This window comes from Oncorhynchus clarkii, chromosome 30 (genome assembly GCF_045791955.1).
Source record: "Oncorhynchus clarkii lewisi isolate Uvic-CL-2024 chromosome 30, UVic_Ocla_1.0, whole genome shotgun sequence".
Classification (NCBI taxonomy): Eukaryota; Metazoa; Chordata; class Actinopteri; order Salmoniformes; family Salmonidae; genus Oncorhynchus; species Oncorhynchus clarkii.
The window spans coordinates 44,465,144-44,484,002 of record NC_092176.1 but is presented as its reverse complement, the minus strand read 5'-3'; the positions used below and the strand labels follow the sequence as shown (position 1 = coordinate 44,484,002).

General features: G+C 49.5%; 1 protein-coding gene across 3 annotated transcripts in view; it reads left to right on the top strand.

Annotated features, from left to right (window-relative positions):
• LOC139389979 (PDZ domain-containing protein 2-like) overlaps positions 1-18,859 on the top strand; it is a 238,085-nt gene that overhangs the window by 172,819 nt on the left and 46,407 nt on the right. For all 3 annotated transcript variants that reach the window (XM_071137044.1, XM_071137043.1, XM_071137045.1), the window contains exons 9-13: positions 2,716-2,835; positions 5,137-5,325; positions 10,029-10,263; positions 13,443-13,560; positions 17,547-17,679. In XM_071137044.1, the coding sequence (XP_070993145.1) occupies positions 2,716-2,835; positions 5,137-5,325; positions 10,029-10,263; positions 13,443-13,560; positions 17,547-17,679 (795 nt within the window). The remainder of the gene's footprint in view (positions 1-2,715; positions 2,836-5,136; positions 5,326-10,028; positions 10,264-13,442; positions 13,561-17,546; positions 17,680-18,859) is intronic.

The following is an 18,859-nucleotide window of genomic DNA, read 5'->3' as shown; positions in this document are numbered from 1 at the left end:
GTCCCATCCGGCTGATAGATATACTGTATATTCCCCTTGTCCCATCAGGCTGATAGATATACTGTATATTCCCCTTGTCCCATCAGGCTGATAGATATACTGTATATTCCCCTTGTCCCCACAGGCTGATAGATATACTGTATATTCCCCTTGTCCCATCAGGCTGATAGATATACTGTATATTCCCCTTGTCCCATCAGGCTGATAGATATACTGTATATTCCCCTAGTCCCCACAGGCTGATAGATATACTGTATATTCCCCTTGTCCCATCAGGCTGATAGATATACTGTATATTCCCCTTGTCCCATCAGGCTGATAGATATACTGTATATTCCCCTTGTCCCCACAGGCTGATAGATATACTGTATATTCCCCTTGTCCCATCAGGCTGATAGATATACTGTATATTCCCCTTGTCCCACAGGCTGATAGATATACTGTATATTCCCCTTGTCCCATCAGGCTGATAGATATACTGTATATTCCCCTTGTCCCCACAGGCTGATAGATATACTGTATATTCCCCTTGTCCCATCAGGCTGATAGATATACTGTATATTCCCCTTGTCCCATCAGGCTGATAGATATACTGTATATTCCCCTTGTCCCATCAGACTGATAGATATACTGTATATTCCCCTTGTCCCATCAGGCTGATAGATATACTGTATATTCCCCTTGTCCCATCAGGCTGATAGATATACTGTATATCCCCCTTGTCCCATCAGGCTGATAGATATACTGTATATTCCCCTTGTCCCCACAGGCTGATAGATATACTGTATATTCCCCTTGTCCCCACAGGCTGATAGATATACTGTATATTCCCCTTGTCCCATCAGGCTGATAGATATACTGTATATTCCCCTTGTCCCATCAGGCTGATAGATATACTGTATATTCCCCTTGTCCCATCAGACTGATAGATATACTGTATATTCCCCTTGTCCCATCAGGCTGATAGATATACTGTATATTCCACCTTGTCCCATCAGGCTGATAGATATACTGTATATCCCCCTTGTCCCATCAGGCTGATAGATATACTGTATATTCCCCTTGTCCCCACAGGCTGATAGATATACTGTATATTCCTCTCAGACTTGCCTCTCAGCCTGCCTCTCAGACTGGCCTCTCAGACTGGCCTCTCAGACTGGCCTCTCAGACTGGCCTCTCAGCCTGCCTCTCAGACTGGCCTCTCAGACTGGCCTCTCAGACTGGCCTCTCAGCCTGCCTCTCAGACTGGCCTCTCAGCCTGCCTCTCAGATTGGCCTCTCAGCCTGCCTTTCAGCCTGTCTCTCAGCCTTCCTCTCAGCCTTCCTCTCAGCCTGCCTCTCAGCCTTCCTCTCAGCCTGGCCTCTCAGCTTGCCTCTCAGCCTGCCTCTCAGCCTGCCTCTCAGCTTGCCTCTCAGCCTACCTCTCAGCTTGCCTCTCAGCCTTCCTCTCAGCCTGGCCTCTCAGCTTGCCTCTCAGCCTGCCTCTCAGCCTGCCTCTCAGCCTGCCTCTCAGCTTGCCTCTCAGCCTACCTCTCAGTTTGGCTGTCTGCCTGTCCTCTCTCCCCTGTCTTTCAGCCTACCCTCTCAGTTTGGCCCCTTCTGCCTCTCCTGCTCACATCACAATTCCCTGGTTGGCTACTGCTAATTGCTGAGTACATCAAGGGCAGATTGACCAGACAATGTTTACTAGTTTTTGCCATTAAGTGGCTGTAGCCTTTAATTCAAAGGTGTAAATGTTGAGCCCTCTCACACATTTTTAAGACGTAACTGGAACTAGAAAAAAGGCCTAGTTGTCTGATGACACTACATTGATGCTGTCTAATCAGTGCTCTGTCTCTCTCACTGTCTCTCTCTGTCTATCTCTCTCTCTCTCTGTCTCTCTCTCACTGTCTCTCTCTCGCTGTCTCTCTCTCACTGTCTCTCTCTCTCGCTGTCTCTCTCACTGTCTCTCTCTCTCGCTGTCTCTCTCACTGTCTCTCTCTCTCGCTGTCTCTCTCTCTGTCTCTCTCTCGCTGTCTCTCTCTCTGTCTCTCTCTCGCTGTCTCTCTCTCACTGTCTCTCTCTCTCGCTGTCTCTCTCACTGTCTCTCTCTCTCGCTGTCTCTCTCACTGTCTCTCTCTCTCGCTGTCTCTCTCTCTGTCTCTCTCTCGCTGTCTCTCTCTCTGTCTCTCTCTCGCTGTCTCTCTCTTGCTGTCTCTCTCTCTCTCGCTGTCTCTCTCTCTCACTGTCTCTCTCACTGTCTCTCTTTCGCTGTCTCTCTCACTGTCCCTCTCGCTGTCTCTCTCACTGTCCCTCTCGCTGTCTCTCTCTCGCTGTCTCTCTCTCTCTTACTGTCTCTCTCTCTCGCTGTCTCTCTCACTGTCTCTCTCACTGTCTCTCTCACTGTCTCTCTCACTGTCCCTCTCACTGTCCCTCTCCCTGTCTCTGTCTCGCTGTCTCTCTCTTGCTGTCTCTCTCTCGCTGTCTCTCTCTCGCTGTCCCTCTCGCTGTCTCTCACTCACTGTCCCTCTCGCTGTCTCTGTCTCGCTGTTTCTCTCTCACTGTCTCTCCCTCGCTGTCCCTCTCTCTGTCTCTCTCTTACTGCCCCTCTCGCTGTCTCTCTCTTGCTGTCTCTCTCGCTGACTCTCTCTCGCTGTCTCTCTCGCTGTCCCTCTCGCTGTCTGTCTCTCCGTCTCTCCGTCTCTCTGTCTCTCTGTCTCATTGTCTCTGTCTGTAGGAGTACCAGATAGTTAAGAAATCAGCTCGCTCCCTGAGCACCTTTCAAGTGGAGTCTCCATGGCGACTGGCCCAGCCGTCTATTATATCCAACATAGTCCTCATGAAAGGACAGGGAAAGGTGAGCGAGCACACACACACACACACACACACTGCTCACCACACTAGATGTGGCACTGATCCCACTACCTCCCTCCCAGGATGTGACTGAATGGTCTTTATTTATCTGTTGTCCGTCACCATAGTCGGTAAACATCCTTCACCCCTCCAGATATATAGTCCCCCCCCAGATATATAGTCCCCCCCTCAAATATATAGTCTCCCCCCCAGATATATAGTCCCCCCCAGATATATATTCCCCCCCCAGATATATAGTCCCCCGTCCCACCAGATATATAGTCCCCCCCCAGATATATAGCCCCCCCCCCAGATATAGTCCCCCCCAGATATATAGTCCCCCCCCAGATATATAGTCTCCCCCCAGATATATAGTCCCCCCCAGATATATAGCCCCCCCCCCAGATATATAGTCCCCCCCAGATATATAGTCCCCCCCGATATATAGTCCCCCCCAGATATATAGTCCCCCCAGATATATAGTCCCCACCCAGATATATAGCCCCCCCCCCCAGATATATAGTCCCCCCCCAGATATATAGTCCCCCCAGATATATAGTCCCCCCAGATATATAGTCCCCCCAGATATATAGTCTCCCCCCAGATATATAGTCCCCCCCAGATATATAGTCCACCCCCAGATATATAGTCCACCCCCAGATATATAGTCCCCCCCAGATATATAGTCCCCCCCAGATATATAGTCCCCACCCAGATATATAGGCCCCCCCCCCAGATATATAGTCCCCCCCCAGATATATAGTCCCCCCAGATATATAGTCCCCCGTCCCCCCGTCCCACCAGATATATAGTCCCCCCCCAGATATATAGCCCCCCCCGATATATAGTCCCCACCCCCCCAGATATATAGTCCCCCCCCAGATATATAGCCCCCCCCCCAGATATATAGTCTCCCCCCAGATATATAGTCTCCCCCCAGATATATAGTCCCCCCCCGATATATAGTCCCCCCCCAGATATATAGTCTCCCCCCCAGATATATAGTCCCCCCCCCAGATATATAGTCCCCCGTCCCCCCGTACCCCCAGATATATAGTCTCCCCCCCAGATATGTAGTCACCCCCCCAGATATATAGTCTCCCCCCCTGATTTTTAGTCTCCCCCCAGATATATAGCCCCCCCAAATATATAGTCCTCCCCAGATATATAGCCACCCCCAGATATATAGTCCCCCCCAGATATATAGTCCCCCCCCCAGATATATAGTCCCCCCCAGATATATAGTCACCCCCCCAGATATATAGTCTCCCCCCAGATATATAGTCTCCCCCCCAGAATTATAGTCCCCCATGGATATATAGCCCCCCCAGATATATAGTCCCCCCCAGATATATAGTCCCCCCCCAGATATATAGTCCCCCCCAGATATATAGTCCCCCCCAGATATATATCCCCCCCAGATATATAGTCCCCCCCAGATATATAGTTCCCCCCAGATATATAGTCCCCCCCAGATATATAGTTCCCCCCAGATATATAGTCTCCCCCCAGACAAACAGTCCTTCTCCCCCCCCAGACATACAGTCCTTCTCCCCCCCAGACATACAGTCCTTCTCCCCCCTCCCAGACAAACAGTCTCCCCCCCAGATATATAGTCCCCCCCCAGACAAACAGTCCTCCCCCCCGACATACAGTCCCCCCCCCCAGATATATAGTCCCTACCCAGACAAACAGCCCCCCCCCCCCAGACATACAGTCCTCCCCCAGACATACAGTCCCCCCCCAGATATATAGTCCCCACCCAGACATACAGTCCCCCCCCCCCCCCCAGACATACAGTCTCCCCCCCCCAGACATACAGTCGTCGTCGTCCCCCCCCCAGATATATAGTCCCCACCCAGACATACAGTCCTCCCCCCCAGACATACAGTCCCCCCCCCAGACATACAGTCCTTCATGATAAACATCATTGACAGACCAGTAAACAGAGAAGTGTGCTATTGGAATTGAGTTGTATAGTGTATAAAAGTCACATCCTATTCATCTTGGTATATTTTAGTCAGAAGCTTGATACAATTTCACAGTGAATGTGTGTTTGCATGTTGAAACACTCTACAGGGTCTACTGAAGCCAAGTCCTTTTCGCGTGTTCGTGTGTGGTTGGGCACATACCTGGTACGCACATGTAATGAGTCTGGCTCTTAGTACTTCCTACAGTTTGGTTCTAAATGAAGTGTGTGGGTTTTTGGCCCTGGGGTTCAGACAGTATTGTTGGTAGTTGGTTGTGCTCGGTGGCTGTGAAACCTTTGTGTTTGTGTGTGTGTGTGTGTGTGTGTGTCTGTTAGGGACTGGGGTTCAGCATCGTCGGAGGTCAGGACTCTGCCCGAGGAAGGATGGGGATCTTTGTCAAGACTATCTTCCCCAACGGAGCAGCAGTCGCAGACGGACGACTGAAAGAGGGAGATGAGATTCTGGAGGTGAATGGAGACTCTCTCCAGGGCCTGACCCACCAGCAGGCCATCCAGACCTTCAAGGTAACAGTCTGGGTTAGGATTAAGGTTTAGGCAATCCAGACCTTCAAGGTAACAGTCTGGGTTAGGGTTAAGATTAGGGTTAGGATTAGGATTAAGGTTTAGGCCTTCCAGACCTTCAAGGTAACAGTCTGGGTTAGGATTAGGATTAGGATTAAGGTTTTGGCCATCCAGACCTTCAAGGTAACAGTCTGGGTTAGGATTAGGATTGGGATTAGGGTTTAGGCCATCCAGACCTTCAATATTACAGTCTGGGTTAGGGTTAGGATTAAGGTTTAGGCCATCCAGACCTTCAAGGTAACAGTCTGGGTTAGGATTAGGATTAAGGTTTAGGCAATCCAGACCTTCAAGGTAACAGTCTGGGTTAGGATTAGGATTAGGATTATGGTTTAGGCCATCCAGACCTTCAAGTTAACAGTCTGGGTTAGGGTTAGGATTAGGATTAAGGTTTAGGCCATCCAGACCTTCAAGGTAACAGTCTGGGTTAGGATTAGGATTAGGATTAATGTTTAGGCCATCCAGACCTTCAAGATTACAGTCTGGGTTAGGGTTAGGATTAAGGTTTAGGCCATCCAGACCTTCAAGGTAACAGTCTGGGTTAGGATTGGGATTAGGATTAAGGTTTAGGCCATCCAGACCTTCAAGGTAACAGTCTGGGTTAGGGTTAGGATTTGGATTAGGATTAAGGTTTAGGCCATCCAGATCTTCAAGGTAACATTCTGGGTTAGGATTAGGATTAAGGTTTAGGCAATCCAGACCTTCAATGTAACAGTCAAATCAAATCAAATTTGATTTGTCACATACACATGGTTAGCAGATGTTAATGCGAGTTTAGCGAAATGCTTGTGCTTCTAGTTCCGACAATGCAGTAATAACCAACGAGTAATCTAGCTAACAATTCCAAAACTACTGTCTTGTACACAGTGTAAGGGGATAAAGAATATGTACATAAGGATATATGAATGAGTGATGGTACAGAGCGGCATAGGCAAGATGCAGTAGATGGTTTCGAGTACAGTATATACATATGAGATGAGTATGTAAACAAAGTGGCATAGTTTAAAGTGGCTAGTGATACATGTATTACATAAAGATGCAGTAGATGATATAGAGTACAGTATATACGTATACATATGAGATAAATAATGTAGGGTATGTAAACATTATATTAAGTAGCATTGTTTAAAGTGTCTAGTGATATATTTTACATCAATTCCCATCAATTCCCATTATTAAAGTGGCTGGAGTTGAGTCAGTGTCAGTGTGTTGGCAGCAGCCACTCAATATTAGTGGTGGCTGTTTAACAGTCTGATGGCCTTGAGATAGAAGCTGTTTTTCAGTCTCTCGGTCCCAGCTTTGATGCACCTGTACTGACCTCGCCTTCTGGATGATAGCGGGGTGAACAGGCAGTGGCACGGGTGGTTGTTGTCCTTGATGATCTTTATGGCCTTCCTGTGACATCGGGGGGTGTAGGTGTCCTGGAGGGCAGGTAGTTTGCCCCCGGTGATGCGTTGTGCAGACCTCACTACCCTCTGGAGACCCTTACGGTTGTGGGCGGAGCAGTTGCCGTACCAGACGGTGATACAGCCCGACAGGATGCTCTCGATTGTGCATCTGTAGAAGTTTGTGAGTGCTTTTGGAGACAAGCCAAATTTCTTCAGCCTCCTGAGGTTGAAGAGGCGCTGCTGCGCCTTCTTCACGATGCTGTCTGTGTGGGTGGACCAATTCAGTTTGTCTGTGATGTGTACGCCGAGGAACTTAAAACTTGCTACCCTCTCCACTACTGTTCCATCGATGTGGATAGGGGGGTGTTCCCTCTGCTGTTTCCTGAAGTCCACAATCATCTCCTTAGTTTTGTTGACGTTGAGTGTGAGGTTATTTTCCTGACACCCTCACCTCCTCCCTGTAGGCCGTCTTGTCGTTGTTGGTAATCAAGCCTACCACTGTTGTGTCGTCCGCAAACTTGATGATTGAGTTGGAGGCGTGCGTGGCCACGCAGTCGTGGGTGAACAGGAAGTACAGGAGAGGGCTCAGAACGCACCCTTGTGGGGCCCCAGTGTTGAGGATCAGCGGGGTGGAGATGTTGTTACCTACCCTCACCACCTGGGGGCGGCCCGTCAGGAAGTCCAGTACCCAGTTGCACAGGGCAGGGTCGAGACCCAGGGTCTCGAGCTTGATGACGAGTTTGGAGGGTACTATGGTGTTAAATGCTGAGCTGTAGTCGATGAACAGCATTCTCACATAGGTATTCCTCTTGTCCAGATGGGTTAGGGCAGTGTGCAGTGTGGTTGAGATTGCATCGTCTTTGGACCTATTTGGGCGGTAAGCAAATTGCAGTGGGTCTAGGGTGTCAGGTAGGGTGGAGGTGATATGGTCCTTGGCTAGTCTCTCAAAGTACTTCATGATGACGGAAGTGAGTGCTACGGGGCGGTAGTCGTTTAGCTCAGTTACCTTAGCTTTCTTGGGAAGAGGAACAATGGTGGCCCTCTTGAAGCATGTGGGAACAGCAGACTGGGATAGGGATTGATTGAATATGTCCGTAAACACACCAGCCAGCTGGTCTGTGCATGCTCTGAGGGTGCGGCTGGGGATGCAGTCTGGGCCTGCAGCCTTGCGAGGGTTAATATGTTTAAATGTTTTACTCACCTCGGCTGCAGTGAAGGAGAGTCCGCATGTTTTGGTTGCGGGCCGTGTCAGTGGCACTGTATTGTCCTCAAAGCGGGCAAAAAAGTTATTTAGTCTGCCAGGGAGCAAGGCATCCTGGTCCGTGACTGGGCTGGTTTTCTTTTTGTAATCCGTGATTGACTGTAGACCCTGCCACATACCTCTTGTGTCTGAGCCTTTGAATTGCGATTCTACTTTGTCTCTATACTGATGCTTAGCTTGTTTGATTGTCTTGTGGAGGGAATAGTTACACTGTTTGTATTCGGTCATGTTTCCAGTCACCTTGCCCTGATTAAAAGCAGTGGTTCGCGCTTTCAGTTTCACGCGAATGCTGCCATCAATCCACGGTTTCTGGTTTGGGAATGTTTTAATCGTTGCTATGGGAACGACATCTTCAACGCACGTTCTAATGAACTCGCTCACCGAATCAGCGTATTCGTCAATGTTGTTGTCTGACGCAATACGAAACATATCCCAGTCCACGTGATGGAAGCAGTCTTGGAGCGTGGAATCAGATTGGTCGGACCAGCGTTGAACAGACCTCAGCGTGGGAGCTTCTTGTTTTAGCTTCTGTCTGTAGGCAGGGAGCAACAAAATGGAGTCGTGGTCAGCTTTTCCGAAAGGAGTGCGTGGGAGGGCCTTATATGCATCGCGGAAGTTAGAATAGCAATGATCCAAGGTTTTACCGGCCCTGGTTGTGCAATCGATATGCTGATACAATTTAGGGAGTCTTGTTTTCAGATTAGCCTTGTTAAAATCCCCAGCTACAATGAATGCAGCCTCAGGATATATGGATTCCAGTTTGCAAAGAGTCAAATAAAGTTCGTTCAGAGCCATCGATGTGTCTGCTTGGGGGGGAATATATACGGCTGTGATTATAATCGAAGAGAATTCCCTTGGTAGATAATGCGGTCGACATTTGATTGTGAGGAATTCTAAATCAGGTGAACAGAAGGACTTGAGTTCCTGTATGTTGTTATGATCACACCACGTCACGTTAACCATGAAGCATACGCCCCCGCCCCTCTTCTTACCAGAAAGATGTTTCTGTCGGTGCGATGCGTGGAGAAACCAGCTGGCTGCACCTACTCCGATAGCGTCTCTCGAGTGAGCCATGTTTACGTGAAGCAAAGAACGTTACAGTCCCTCTGGAATGCTACCCTTGCTCGGATTTCGTCAACCTTGTTGTCAAGAGACTGGACATTGGCGAGAAGAATGCTAGGGAGTGGTGTGCGATGTGTCCGTCTCCGGAGCCTGACCAGAAGACCGCTTCGTTTGCCTCTGGGTTAGGGTTAGGGTTAGGGTTAGAGGGTTAGGGTTAGGGTTAGGAATAGGGTTGACCTAAGTTTTTCAGAAATCCCATTTTGGAGGATAACCCTTAAATTAGAAGTGGTAAATGTAAGTGGCTTTTGACCAATCAATGCCTGAAATCATTATGACACTCTGTTCTTGTTAATGTTGTTGTCGTTGTTGTTTTGGTCCTAATACTGTGTCTCTGTGTCCTGTCTCTTTGTCCTGTCTCTGTGTCATGTCTCTGTGTCCTGTGTCTCTGTCACTTTCTTTGTGTCCTGTCTCTGTGTCCTGTCTCTGTGTCCTGTCTCTGTCTCCTGTGTCTGGTCCTGTCTCTGGTCCTGTCTCTCTGTCCTGTGTCTGGTCCTGTCTCTGTGTCCTGTCTCTGTGTCCTGTCTCTGTGTCCTGTCTCTGGTCATGTCTCTGTGTCCTGTCTCTGTGTCCTGTCTCCGGTCCTGTCTCTGTGTCCTGTCTTTGGTCCTGTCTCTGTGTCCTGTCTCTGTGTCCTGTCTCTGTGTCCTGTCTCTGTGTCCTGTCTCCGGTCCTGTCTCCGGTCCTGTCTCTATGTCCTGTCTCCGGTCCTGTCTCTGTGTCCTGTCTTTGGCCCTGTCTCTGTGTCCTGTCTCTGTGTCATGTCTCTGGTCCTGTCTCTGTGTCATGTCTCTGGTCCTGTCTCTGTGTCCTGTCTTTGGTCCTGTCTCTGTGTCCTGTCTCTGGTCCTGTCTCGGTGTCTTGTCTCTGGTCCTCTGCAGCAGCTGAAAAAGGGTGTGGTGACTCTAACAGTACGGACACGTCTCCGAAGCCCCAGCCTGACGCCGTGCCCCACCCCCACCCTTCTCAGCCGCTCCTCCTCCCCGAACTCCAACGCCAGCGGGGGCAACCCCACCCCAGTACCCACCACCTTCGACGAACCCCCCGAAACCCGCAAGGGACCCCCAGGTCCTGGCCCCAAAGACCGCATCATCATGGAGGTTACACTCAACAAAGGTATCAGAGAAAGTAGGGTTGAACGGAGTGGGGTTTCTTTCACTTTAGTTGTTTAGCTCAGTTCAGTCGGTGTGTTAGATTGTCTTTTGTTGATTTGAGTTGACATTAGTTTAGTAAGATATTAAATACTCCGTTAGATCTCTTCTTTACTATTCTTACTGTCTAAACTATTCCAAGTGGCAATGGTAAAGAGTGGTGTCAGGAGATGCTATGGGCCTACAGTATAGTAGCCACACTCCAGAATCCTCTCACCAACTCACTGTCCTGCCAGGGTTCAAACCTGTCCTGCCAGGGTAAAAACATGTCCTACCAGGGTACAAACCTGTCCTGCCAGGGTTCAAACCTGTCCTGCCAGGGTAAAAACATGTCCTACCAGGGTACAAACCTGTCCTGCCAGGGTTCAAACCTGTCCTGCCAGAGTAAGAACCTGTCCTACCAGGGTCCAAACCTGGCCTGCAAACTACCAGGATCCAAACCTGGCCTGCAAACTACCAGGATCCAAACCTGGCCTGCAAACTGCCAGGGTCCAAACCTGGCCTGCAAACTACCAGGATCCAAACCTGGCCTGCAAACTGCCAGGGTCCAAACCTGGCCTGCAAACTACCAGGATCCAAACCTGGCCTGCAAACTACCAGGATCCAAACCTGGCCTGCAAACTGCCAGGGTCCAAACCTGGCCTGCCAGGGTCCAAACCTGGCCTGCAAACTACCAGGATCCAAGCCTGGCCTGCAAACTACCAGGATCCAAACCTGGCCTGCAAACTGCCAGGGTCCAAACCTGGCCTGCCAGGGTCCAAACCTGTCCTACCACGGTCCAAACCTGGCCTGCCAGGGTCCTAACCTGGCCTGCCAGGGTCCAAACCTGTCCTACCAGGGTCCAAACCTGGCCTGCCAGGGTCCAAACCTGTCCTTCCAGGGTACAAACCTGTCCTACCAGGGTCTACACATGACCTACCAGGGACTACACCTGTCCTACCAGGGTCCAAACCTGGCCTGCCAGGGTCCAAACCTGGCCTGCCAGGGTTCAAACCTGTCCTACCAGGGCCAAACCTGTCCTGCCAGGGCCCAAACCTGTCCTACCAGGGCCCAAACCTGTCCTACCAGGGTCTACACCTGTCCTACCAGGGTCCAAACCTGTTAGTCTTAGAACACATCAGAGTCATTTTGGGGGAAATTAAGGATTGCTAAACACCTGAAGGTGTTATTGTCAGTTCAGCAATAAAGTAACCCCAGAAACCCCTCCACAGTTTTGGTAAACAAATAAGGGATGGGGCTGGAGAAATGTTACCACTCTCAAATTCATAGACAGAGCTACGAATACAAGGACTGACCATCCATCCAATTACAATTGTAATTTTAATCATGTTTTGAGGCAAGTAAAACAAGATTCGATTTTGTCCCAAAAAATGGATGTACCAATCGCAGATTTCCACTTTAATGAGCGTGTCTCTCGTTGAGAGTGGTCTGCCTTTCACAGAGAGGTTCTCTGTGCTGTTGGGTTGTTTACTTCATCGTTGGCCTCCATTTCATATGCCCTCTCCATGCTTTTGGCTATGACTTAAATAGGAGTTGATCCAGCCTCCATTTCATATGCCCTCTCCATGCTTTTGGCTATGACTTAAATAGGAGTTGATCCATCCTCCATTTCATATGCCCTCTCCATGCTTTTGGCTATGACTTAAATAGGAGTTGATCCATCCTCCATTTCATATGCCCTCTCCATGCTTTTGGCTATGACTTAAATAGAAGTTGATCCAGCCTCCATTTCATATGCCCTCTCCATGCTTTTGGCTATGACTTAAATAGGAGTTGATCCATCCTCCATTTCATATGCCCTCTCCATGCTTTTGGCTATGACTTAAATAGGAGTTGATCCAGCCTCCATTTCATATGCCCTCTCCATGCTTTTGGCTATGACTTAAATAGGAGTTGATCCATCCTCCATTTCATATGCCCTCTCCATGCTTTTGGCTATGACTTAAATAGGAGTTGATCCAGCCTCCATTTCATATGCCCTCTCCATGCTTTTGGCTATGACTTAAATAGGAGTTGATCCATCCTCCATTTCATATGCCCTCTCCATGCTTTTGGCTATGACTTAAATAGGAGTTGATCCAGCCTCCATTTCATATGCCCTCTCCATGCTTTTGGCTATGACTTAAATAGGAGTTGATCCATCCTCCATTTCATATGCCCTCTCCATGCTTTTGGCTATGACTTAAATAGGAGTTGATCCAGCCTCCATTTCATATGTCCTCTCCATGCTTTTGGCTATGACTTAAATAGGAGTTGATCCAGCCTCCATTTCATATGCCCTCTCCATGCTTTTGGCTATGACTTAAATAGGAGTTGATCCAGCCTCCATTTCATATGCCCTCTCCATGCTTTTGGCTATGACTTAAATATGAGTTGATCCAGGCTCCATTTCATATTCCCTCTCCATGCTTTTGGCTATGACTTAAATAGGAGTTGATCCAGCCTCCATTTCATATGCCCTCTCCATGCTTTTGGCTATGACTTAAATAGGAGTTGATCCAGCCTCCATTTCATATGCCCTCTCCATGCTTTTGGCTATGACTTAAATAGGAGTTGATCCAGCCTCCATTTCATATGCCCTCTCCATGCTTTTGGCTATGACTTAAATAGGAGTTGATCCAGCCTCCATTTCATATGCCCTCTCCATGCTTTTGGATATGACTTAAATAGGAGTTGATCCAGCCTCCATTTCATAGTGCCCTCTCCATGCTTTTGGCTATGACTTAAATAGGAGTTGATCCAGCCTCCATTTCATATCCCCTCTCCATGCTTTTGGCTATGACTTAAATAGGAGTTGATCCAGGCTCCATTTCATATGCCCTCTCCATGCTTTCGGCTATGACTTAAATAGGAGTTGATCCAGCCTCCATTTCATATGCCCTCTCCATGCTTTTGGCTATGACTTAAATAGGAGTTGATCCAGCCTCCATTTCATATGCCCTCTCCATGCTTTTGGCTATGACTTAAATAGGAGTTGATCCAGCCTCCATTTCATCACCTGTAACTATGGAGGAAGAAGAGAAAGACTGATAGCTTAGAAGATGGGACATTTTAAGAATCGTTAGAAATGCATCTTGCTCATCCTCCCTGTGTCCTTGTTGTCTTTGTTTCCTGCGTGTGTGTGTGTGTGTGTTCCTCTGTCAGAGCCAGGGGTGGGTCTGGGTATAGGGACCTGCTGTCTAACTCTAGAGAACAGTCCTCCAGCCATCTACATCCACAGTCTGGCCCCCGGCTCTGTCGCCAAGATGGATGGACGACTCAGGTACGTCACATCCCCATTAGTCTCTCCTCCCAACCTCACTCCCTTAGTCACAGATCTAGGATCATCTCATACGCTGTCTCTCCTCCCAACCTCATTCTCTTAGTCACAGATCTAGGATCATCTCATACGCTGTCTCTCTTCCCAACCTCACTATCTTAGTCACAGATCTTGGATCATCTCATACTCTTGTCTCTCCTCCCAACCTCACTCCCTTAGTCACAGATCTAGGATCATCTCATACTCTTGACTCTCCTCCCAACCTCACTCCCTTAGTCACTGATCTAGGATCATCTCATACTCTTAGTATCTCCTCACAACACATCCAACACCACTATCCCAGTAACCCTGGACCCATTCCAATTCGCATAACGACCCAACAGATCCACAGATGACACATTCTCGATTGCATTTCACACTGCCCTCTCCCACATGAAAAAGTGGGTAAATTACTGGGGTGGCAGGGGAAATAAATAAGATGGCAGGTAGTGGTTAGAGCGTTGGGCCAGTAACCGAAACGTTGTTGGTTTGAATACCCGACAAGCTGAAAAATCTTTCGATGTGCAATTTCACTTATGTTGGTACTTATGCTGATGCCTAGTCACCTTACCTTGTCTTCTTCTACATATCTATCTCAAATACCTCATACCCCTGCCTCATACCTCTGCACACAGCATCAATCCAGGACTAAGATCAAATCGCACTACACCGGCTCCGACGCTTGTCAGATGTGGCAGGGCTTGCAAACTATTACAGACTACAAAGGGAAGCATGGCCGAGAGCTGTCCAGTGACACAAGCCTACCAGACGAGCTAAATAACTTATATGCTCACTTCTAGGCAAGTAACACTGAAACATGCATGAGAGCATCAGCTGTTCCGGACGACTGTGTGATCACGCTCTCCGCAGCCGATGTGAGTAAGACCTTTAAACAGGTCAACATACACAAGGCCGCAGGGCCAGACAGATTACCAGGATGTGTACTTCGAGCACGCGCTGACCAACTGGAAAGTATATTCACTGACATTTTCAACCTCTCCCTGTCCGAGTCTGTAATACCAACATGTTTAAGCAGGCCACCATAGTCCCTGTGCCCAAGAATACTAAGGTAACCTGCCTAAATGACTACCGACCCGTAGCACTCATGTCTGTAACCATGAAATGCTTTGAAAGGCTGGTCATGGCTCACATCAACACCATTATCCCAGAAACCCTAGACCCACTCCAATTTTGCATACCACACAAACCGATCCACAGATGATGCAATCTCTATTGCACTCCACACTGCCCTTTCCCACCTGGACAAAAGTAACACCTATGTGAGAATGTTATTCATTGACTACAGCTCAGCGTTCAACACCATAGTGCCCTCAAAGCTCATCACTAAGCTAAGGACCCTGGGACTAAACACCTCCCTCTGCAACTGGATCCTGGACTTCCTGACTGGCTGCCCCCAGTTTGTGAGGGTAGGTAACAACACATCCGCCACGCTGACCTTCAACACAGGGGCCCCTCGGGTGTGTGCTCAGCGCCCTCCTGTATTCCCGGTTCACTCATGACAGCACGGCTAGGCATGACTCCAACGTCAGAGACCCTAGCGTGTGGTGCAAGGACAACAACTTCTCCCTCAACGTGATCAAGACTAAGGAGATAATTGTGGACTACAGGAAAAGGAGGACCAAGCAAACCCCCATTCTCATCGACGGGGCTGTAGTGGAGCAGGTTGAGAGCTTCAAGTTCCTTGGCGTCCACATCACCAACAAACTAACATGGTCCAAGCACAGCAAGAGAGTCGTGAAGAGGGCATGACAAAACCTATTCCCTCTCAGGAGACTGAAAAGATTTGGCATGGGTCCTCAAAAGGTTTTGTAGCTGCACCATCGAGAGCATCCTGACTAATTGCATCACTGTCTAGCATGGCAACTGCTCGGCCTCCGACCGCGAGACACTACAGAGGGTAGTACGTATGGCCCAGCACATCTCCGGGGCCAAGCTTCCTGCCATCCAGGACCTCTATACCAGGCGGTGTCAGAGGAAGGCCCTAAAAATTGTCAAATACTCCAGCCATCCTAGTCACAGACTGTTCTCTCTGCTACCGCACGGCAAGCGGTACCGGAGCGCCAAGTCTAGGTCCAAGAGGCTTCTAAACAGCTTCTACCCCCAAGCCATAAGACTCCTGAACAGCTAATCAAATGGCTACCCAGACTATTTCTATTGCCCCCCCCCCCCTCTTCTACACTGCTGCTACTCACTGTTATTATCTATGCATAGTCACTTTAATAACTCTACCTACATGTACATATTACCTCAACACCGGTGCCCCCACACATTGACTCTGTACCGGTATCCCCCTATATATAGCCTCCACATTGACTCTGTACCTGTACCCCCTGTATATAGCCTCCACATTGACTCTGTATCGGTACCCCCTGTATATAGCCTCCACATTGACTCTGTCCCGGTACCCCCTGTACATAGTCTCCACATTGACTCTGTATCGGTACCCCCTGTATATAGCCTCCACATTGACTCTGTACCGGTACCCCCTGTATATAGCCTCCACATTGACTCTGTACCGATACCCCCTGTATATAGCCTCCACATTGACTCTGTACCGGTACCCCCTGTATATAGCCTCCACATTGACTCTGTACCAGAACCCCCTGTATATAGCCTCCACATTGACTCTGTACCAGAACCCCCTGTATATAGCCTCCACATTGACTCTGTACCGGTACCCCCCTGTATATAGCCTCCACATTGACTCTGTACCGGTACGCCATCAGCAGATCGCTAATGTTGCTGGTACACTGTCGTTGGCTGGTGTTGTTGGCACACTGCAGATGGCTAATGGTGCTGGTACACTGTCGATGGCTGGTGTTGCTGGCACACTGCAGATGGCTAGTGTTGCTGGTACACTGCAGATGGCTAGTGTTGCTGGTACACTGTCGATGGCTGGTGTTGCTGGCACACTGCAGATGGCTAGTGTTGCTGGCACACTGCAGATGGCTAGTGTTGCTGGTACACTGTCGATGGCTGGTGTTGCTGGCACACTGCAGATGGCTGGTGTTGCTGGCACACTGCAGATGGCTGGTGTTGCTGGCACACTGCCGATGGCTGGTGTTGCTGGCACACTGCCGATGGCTGGTGTTGCTGGCACACTGCAGATGGCTAGTGTTGCTGGTACACTGTCGATGGCTGGTGTTGCTAGCACACTGCAGGTGGCTAATGTTGCTGGTACACTGTCGACGGCTGGTGTTGCTGGCACACTGCAGATAGCTGGGGTTGCTGGTACACTGTTGATGGCTGGTGTTGCTGGCACACTGCAGATGGCTAATGTTGCTGGTACTGTTGCTGGTACACCGTCAATGGCTGGTGTTGCTGGCACACTGCTATTGTTGCTGGTACACTGTTGGTGGCTGGTGTTGCACTCTGCAGATGGCTGGGGTTGCTGGTACACTGTAGATGACAAATATTGCTGGTGTGGCTAGTGTTGCTGGTACACTGCAAATGGATGATGTTGCTGGTATGGTTGGTGTTGCTGGTACACTGCAGATGGCTAGAGTTGCTGATACACTGTAGATGGCTGGTGTTGCTGGCACACTGCAGATGGCTAATGTTGCTGGTACACTGTTGATGGCTGTTGTTGCTGGCACACTGCAGATGGCTGGGGTTACTGGTACACTGTCGATGGCTGGTGTTGCTGGCACACTGCAGATGGCTAATGTTGCTGGTACACTGCAGATGGCTAGAGTTGCTCTCTCTCTCTCTCTCTCTCTCTCTCTCTCTCTCTCTCTCTCTCTCTCTCTCTCTCTCTCTCTCTCTCTCTCTCTCTCTCTCTCTCTCTCTCTCTTTTCTTCGGGCTTTGGCACTAAGGATTATTTACTGGACATAATACTAACAGATTGTGTGTGTGTGTGTGTGTGTGTGTGTGTGTGTCTGTGTGTGTGTGTCTGTGTGTGTGTGTGTCTGTGTGTGTGTGTCTCTAGTCGAGGGGACCAAGTCTTGGAGGTGGACTCTGTGAGTCTACGCCATGTGGCCCTGAGTGAGGCCTATGCTATTCTCAGTGAGTGTGGACCAGGACCAGTCAGCCTCATCATCAGCAGACACCCCAACCCCAAGGTACACACACACACACACACACACACACACACACACACACACACACACACACACACACACACACACACACACACACACACACACACATCCCCAAGGTACACACACACACACACACACACACACACACACACACATCCCCCAAGGTACACACACACCCCAAGGTACACACACATCCTACCCAAGGTACACACACACACACACACACACCCCCCCCCCAAGGTACACACACACACACCCCAAGGTACACATGCACACCCCAAGGTACACACACATCCCCCAAGGTACACACACACACACACACACACACACATCCCCCGAGGTACACAGACGCACACCCCAAGGTACACACACATCCCCCAAGGGACACACACACACACACACACACACACACATCCCCAAGGTACACACACACACACACACACACACATCCCCCAAGGTACACACACACACACACCCCAAGGTACACACACACACACACCCCAAGGTACACACACACACACCCCAAGGTACACACACACACACCCCAAGGTACACACACACACACACACACACCCCAAGGTACACACACACACACACCCCAAGGTACACACACACACCCCAAGGTACACACACACACACACCCCAAGGTACACACACACACACCCCAAGGTACACACACACACACCCCAAGGTACACACACACACACACACACCCCAAGGTACACACACACACACACCCCAAGGTACACACACACACCCCAAGGTACACACACACACCCCAAAGTACACACACACACACACACCCCAAGGTACACACACACACCCCAAGGTACACACACACACACACACCCCAAGGTACACACACACACACCCCAAGGTACACACACACACACACCGCAAGGTACACACACACACACCCCAAGGTACACACACACACACCCCAAGGTACACACACACACACACACACCCCAAGGTACACACACACACACACCAAGGTACACACACACACCCCAAGGTACACACACACACACCCCAAGGTACACACACACACACCCCAAGGTACACACACACACACCCCAAGGTACACACACACACCCCAAGGTACACACACACACACACACACACACACACACACACACACACACACACACACACACACACACACACACACACACACACACACATCCCCCAAGGTACACAC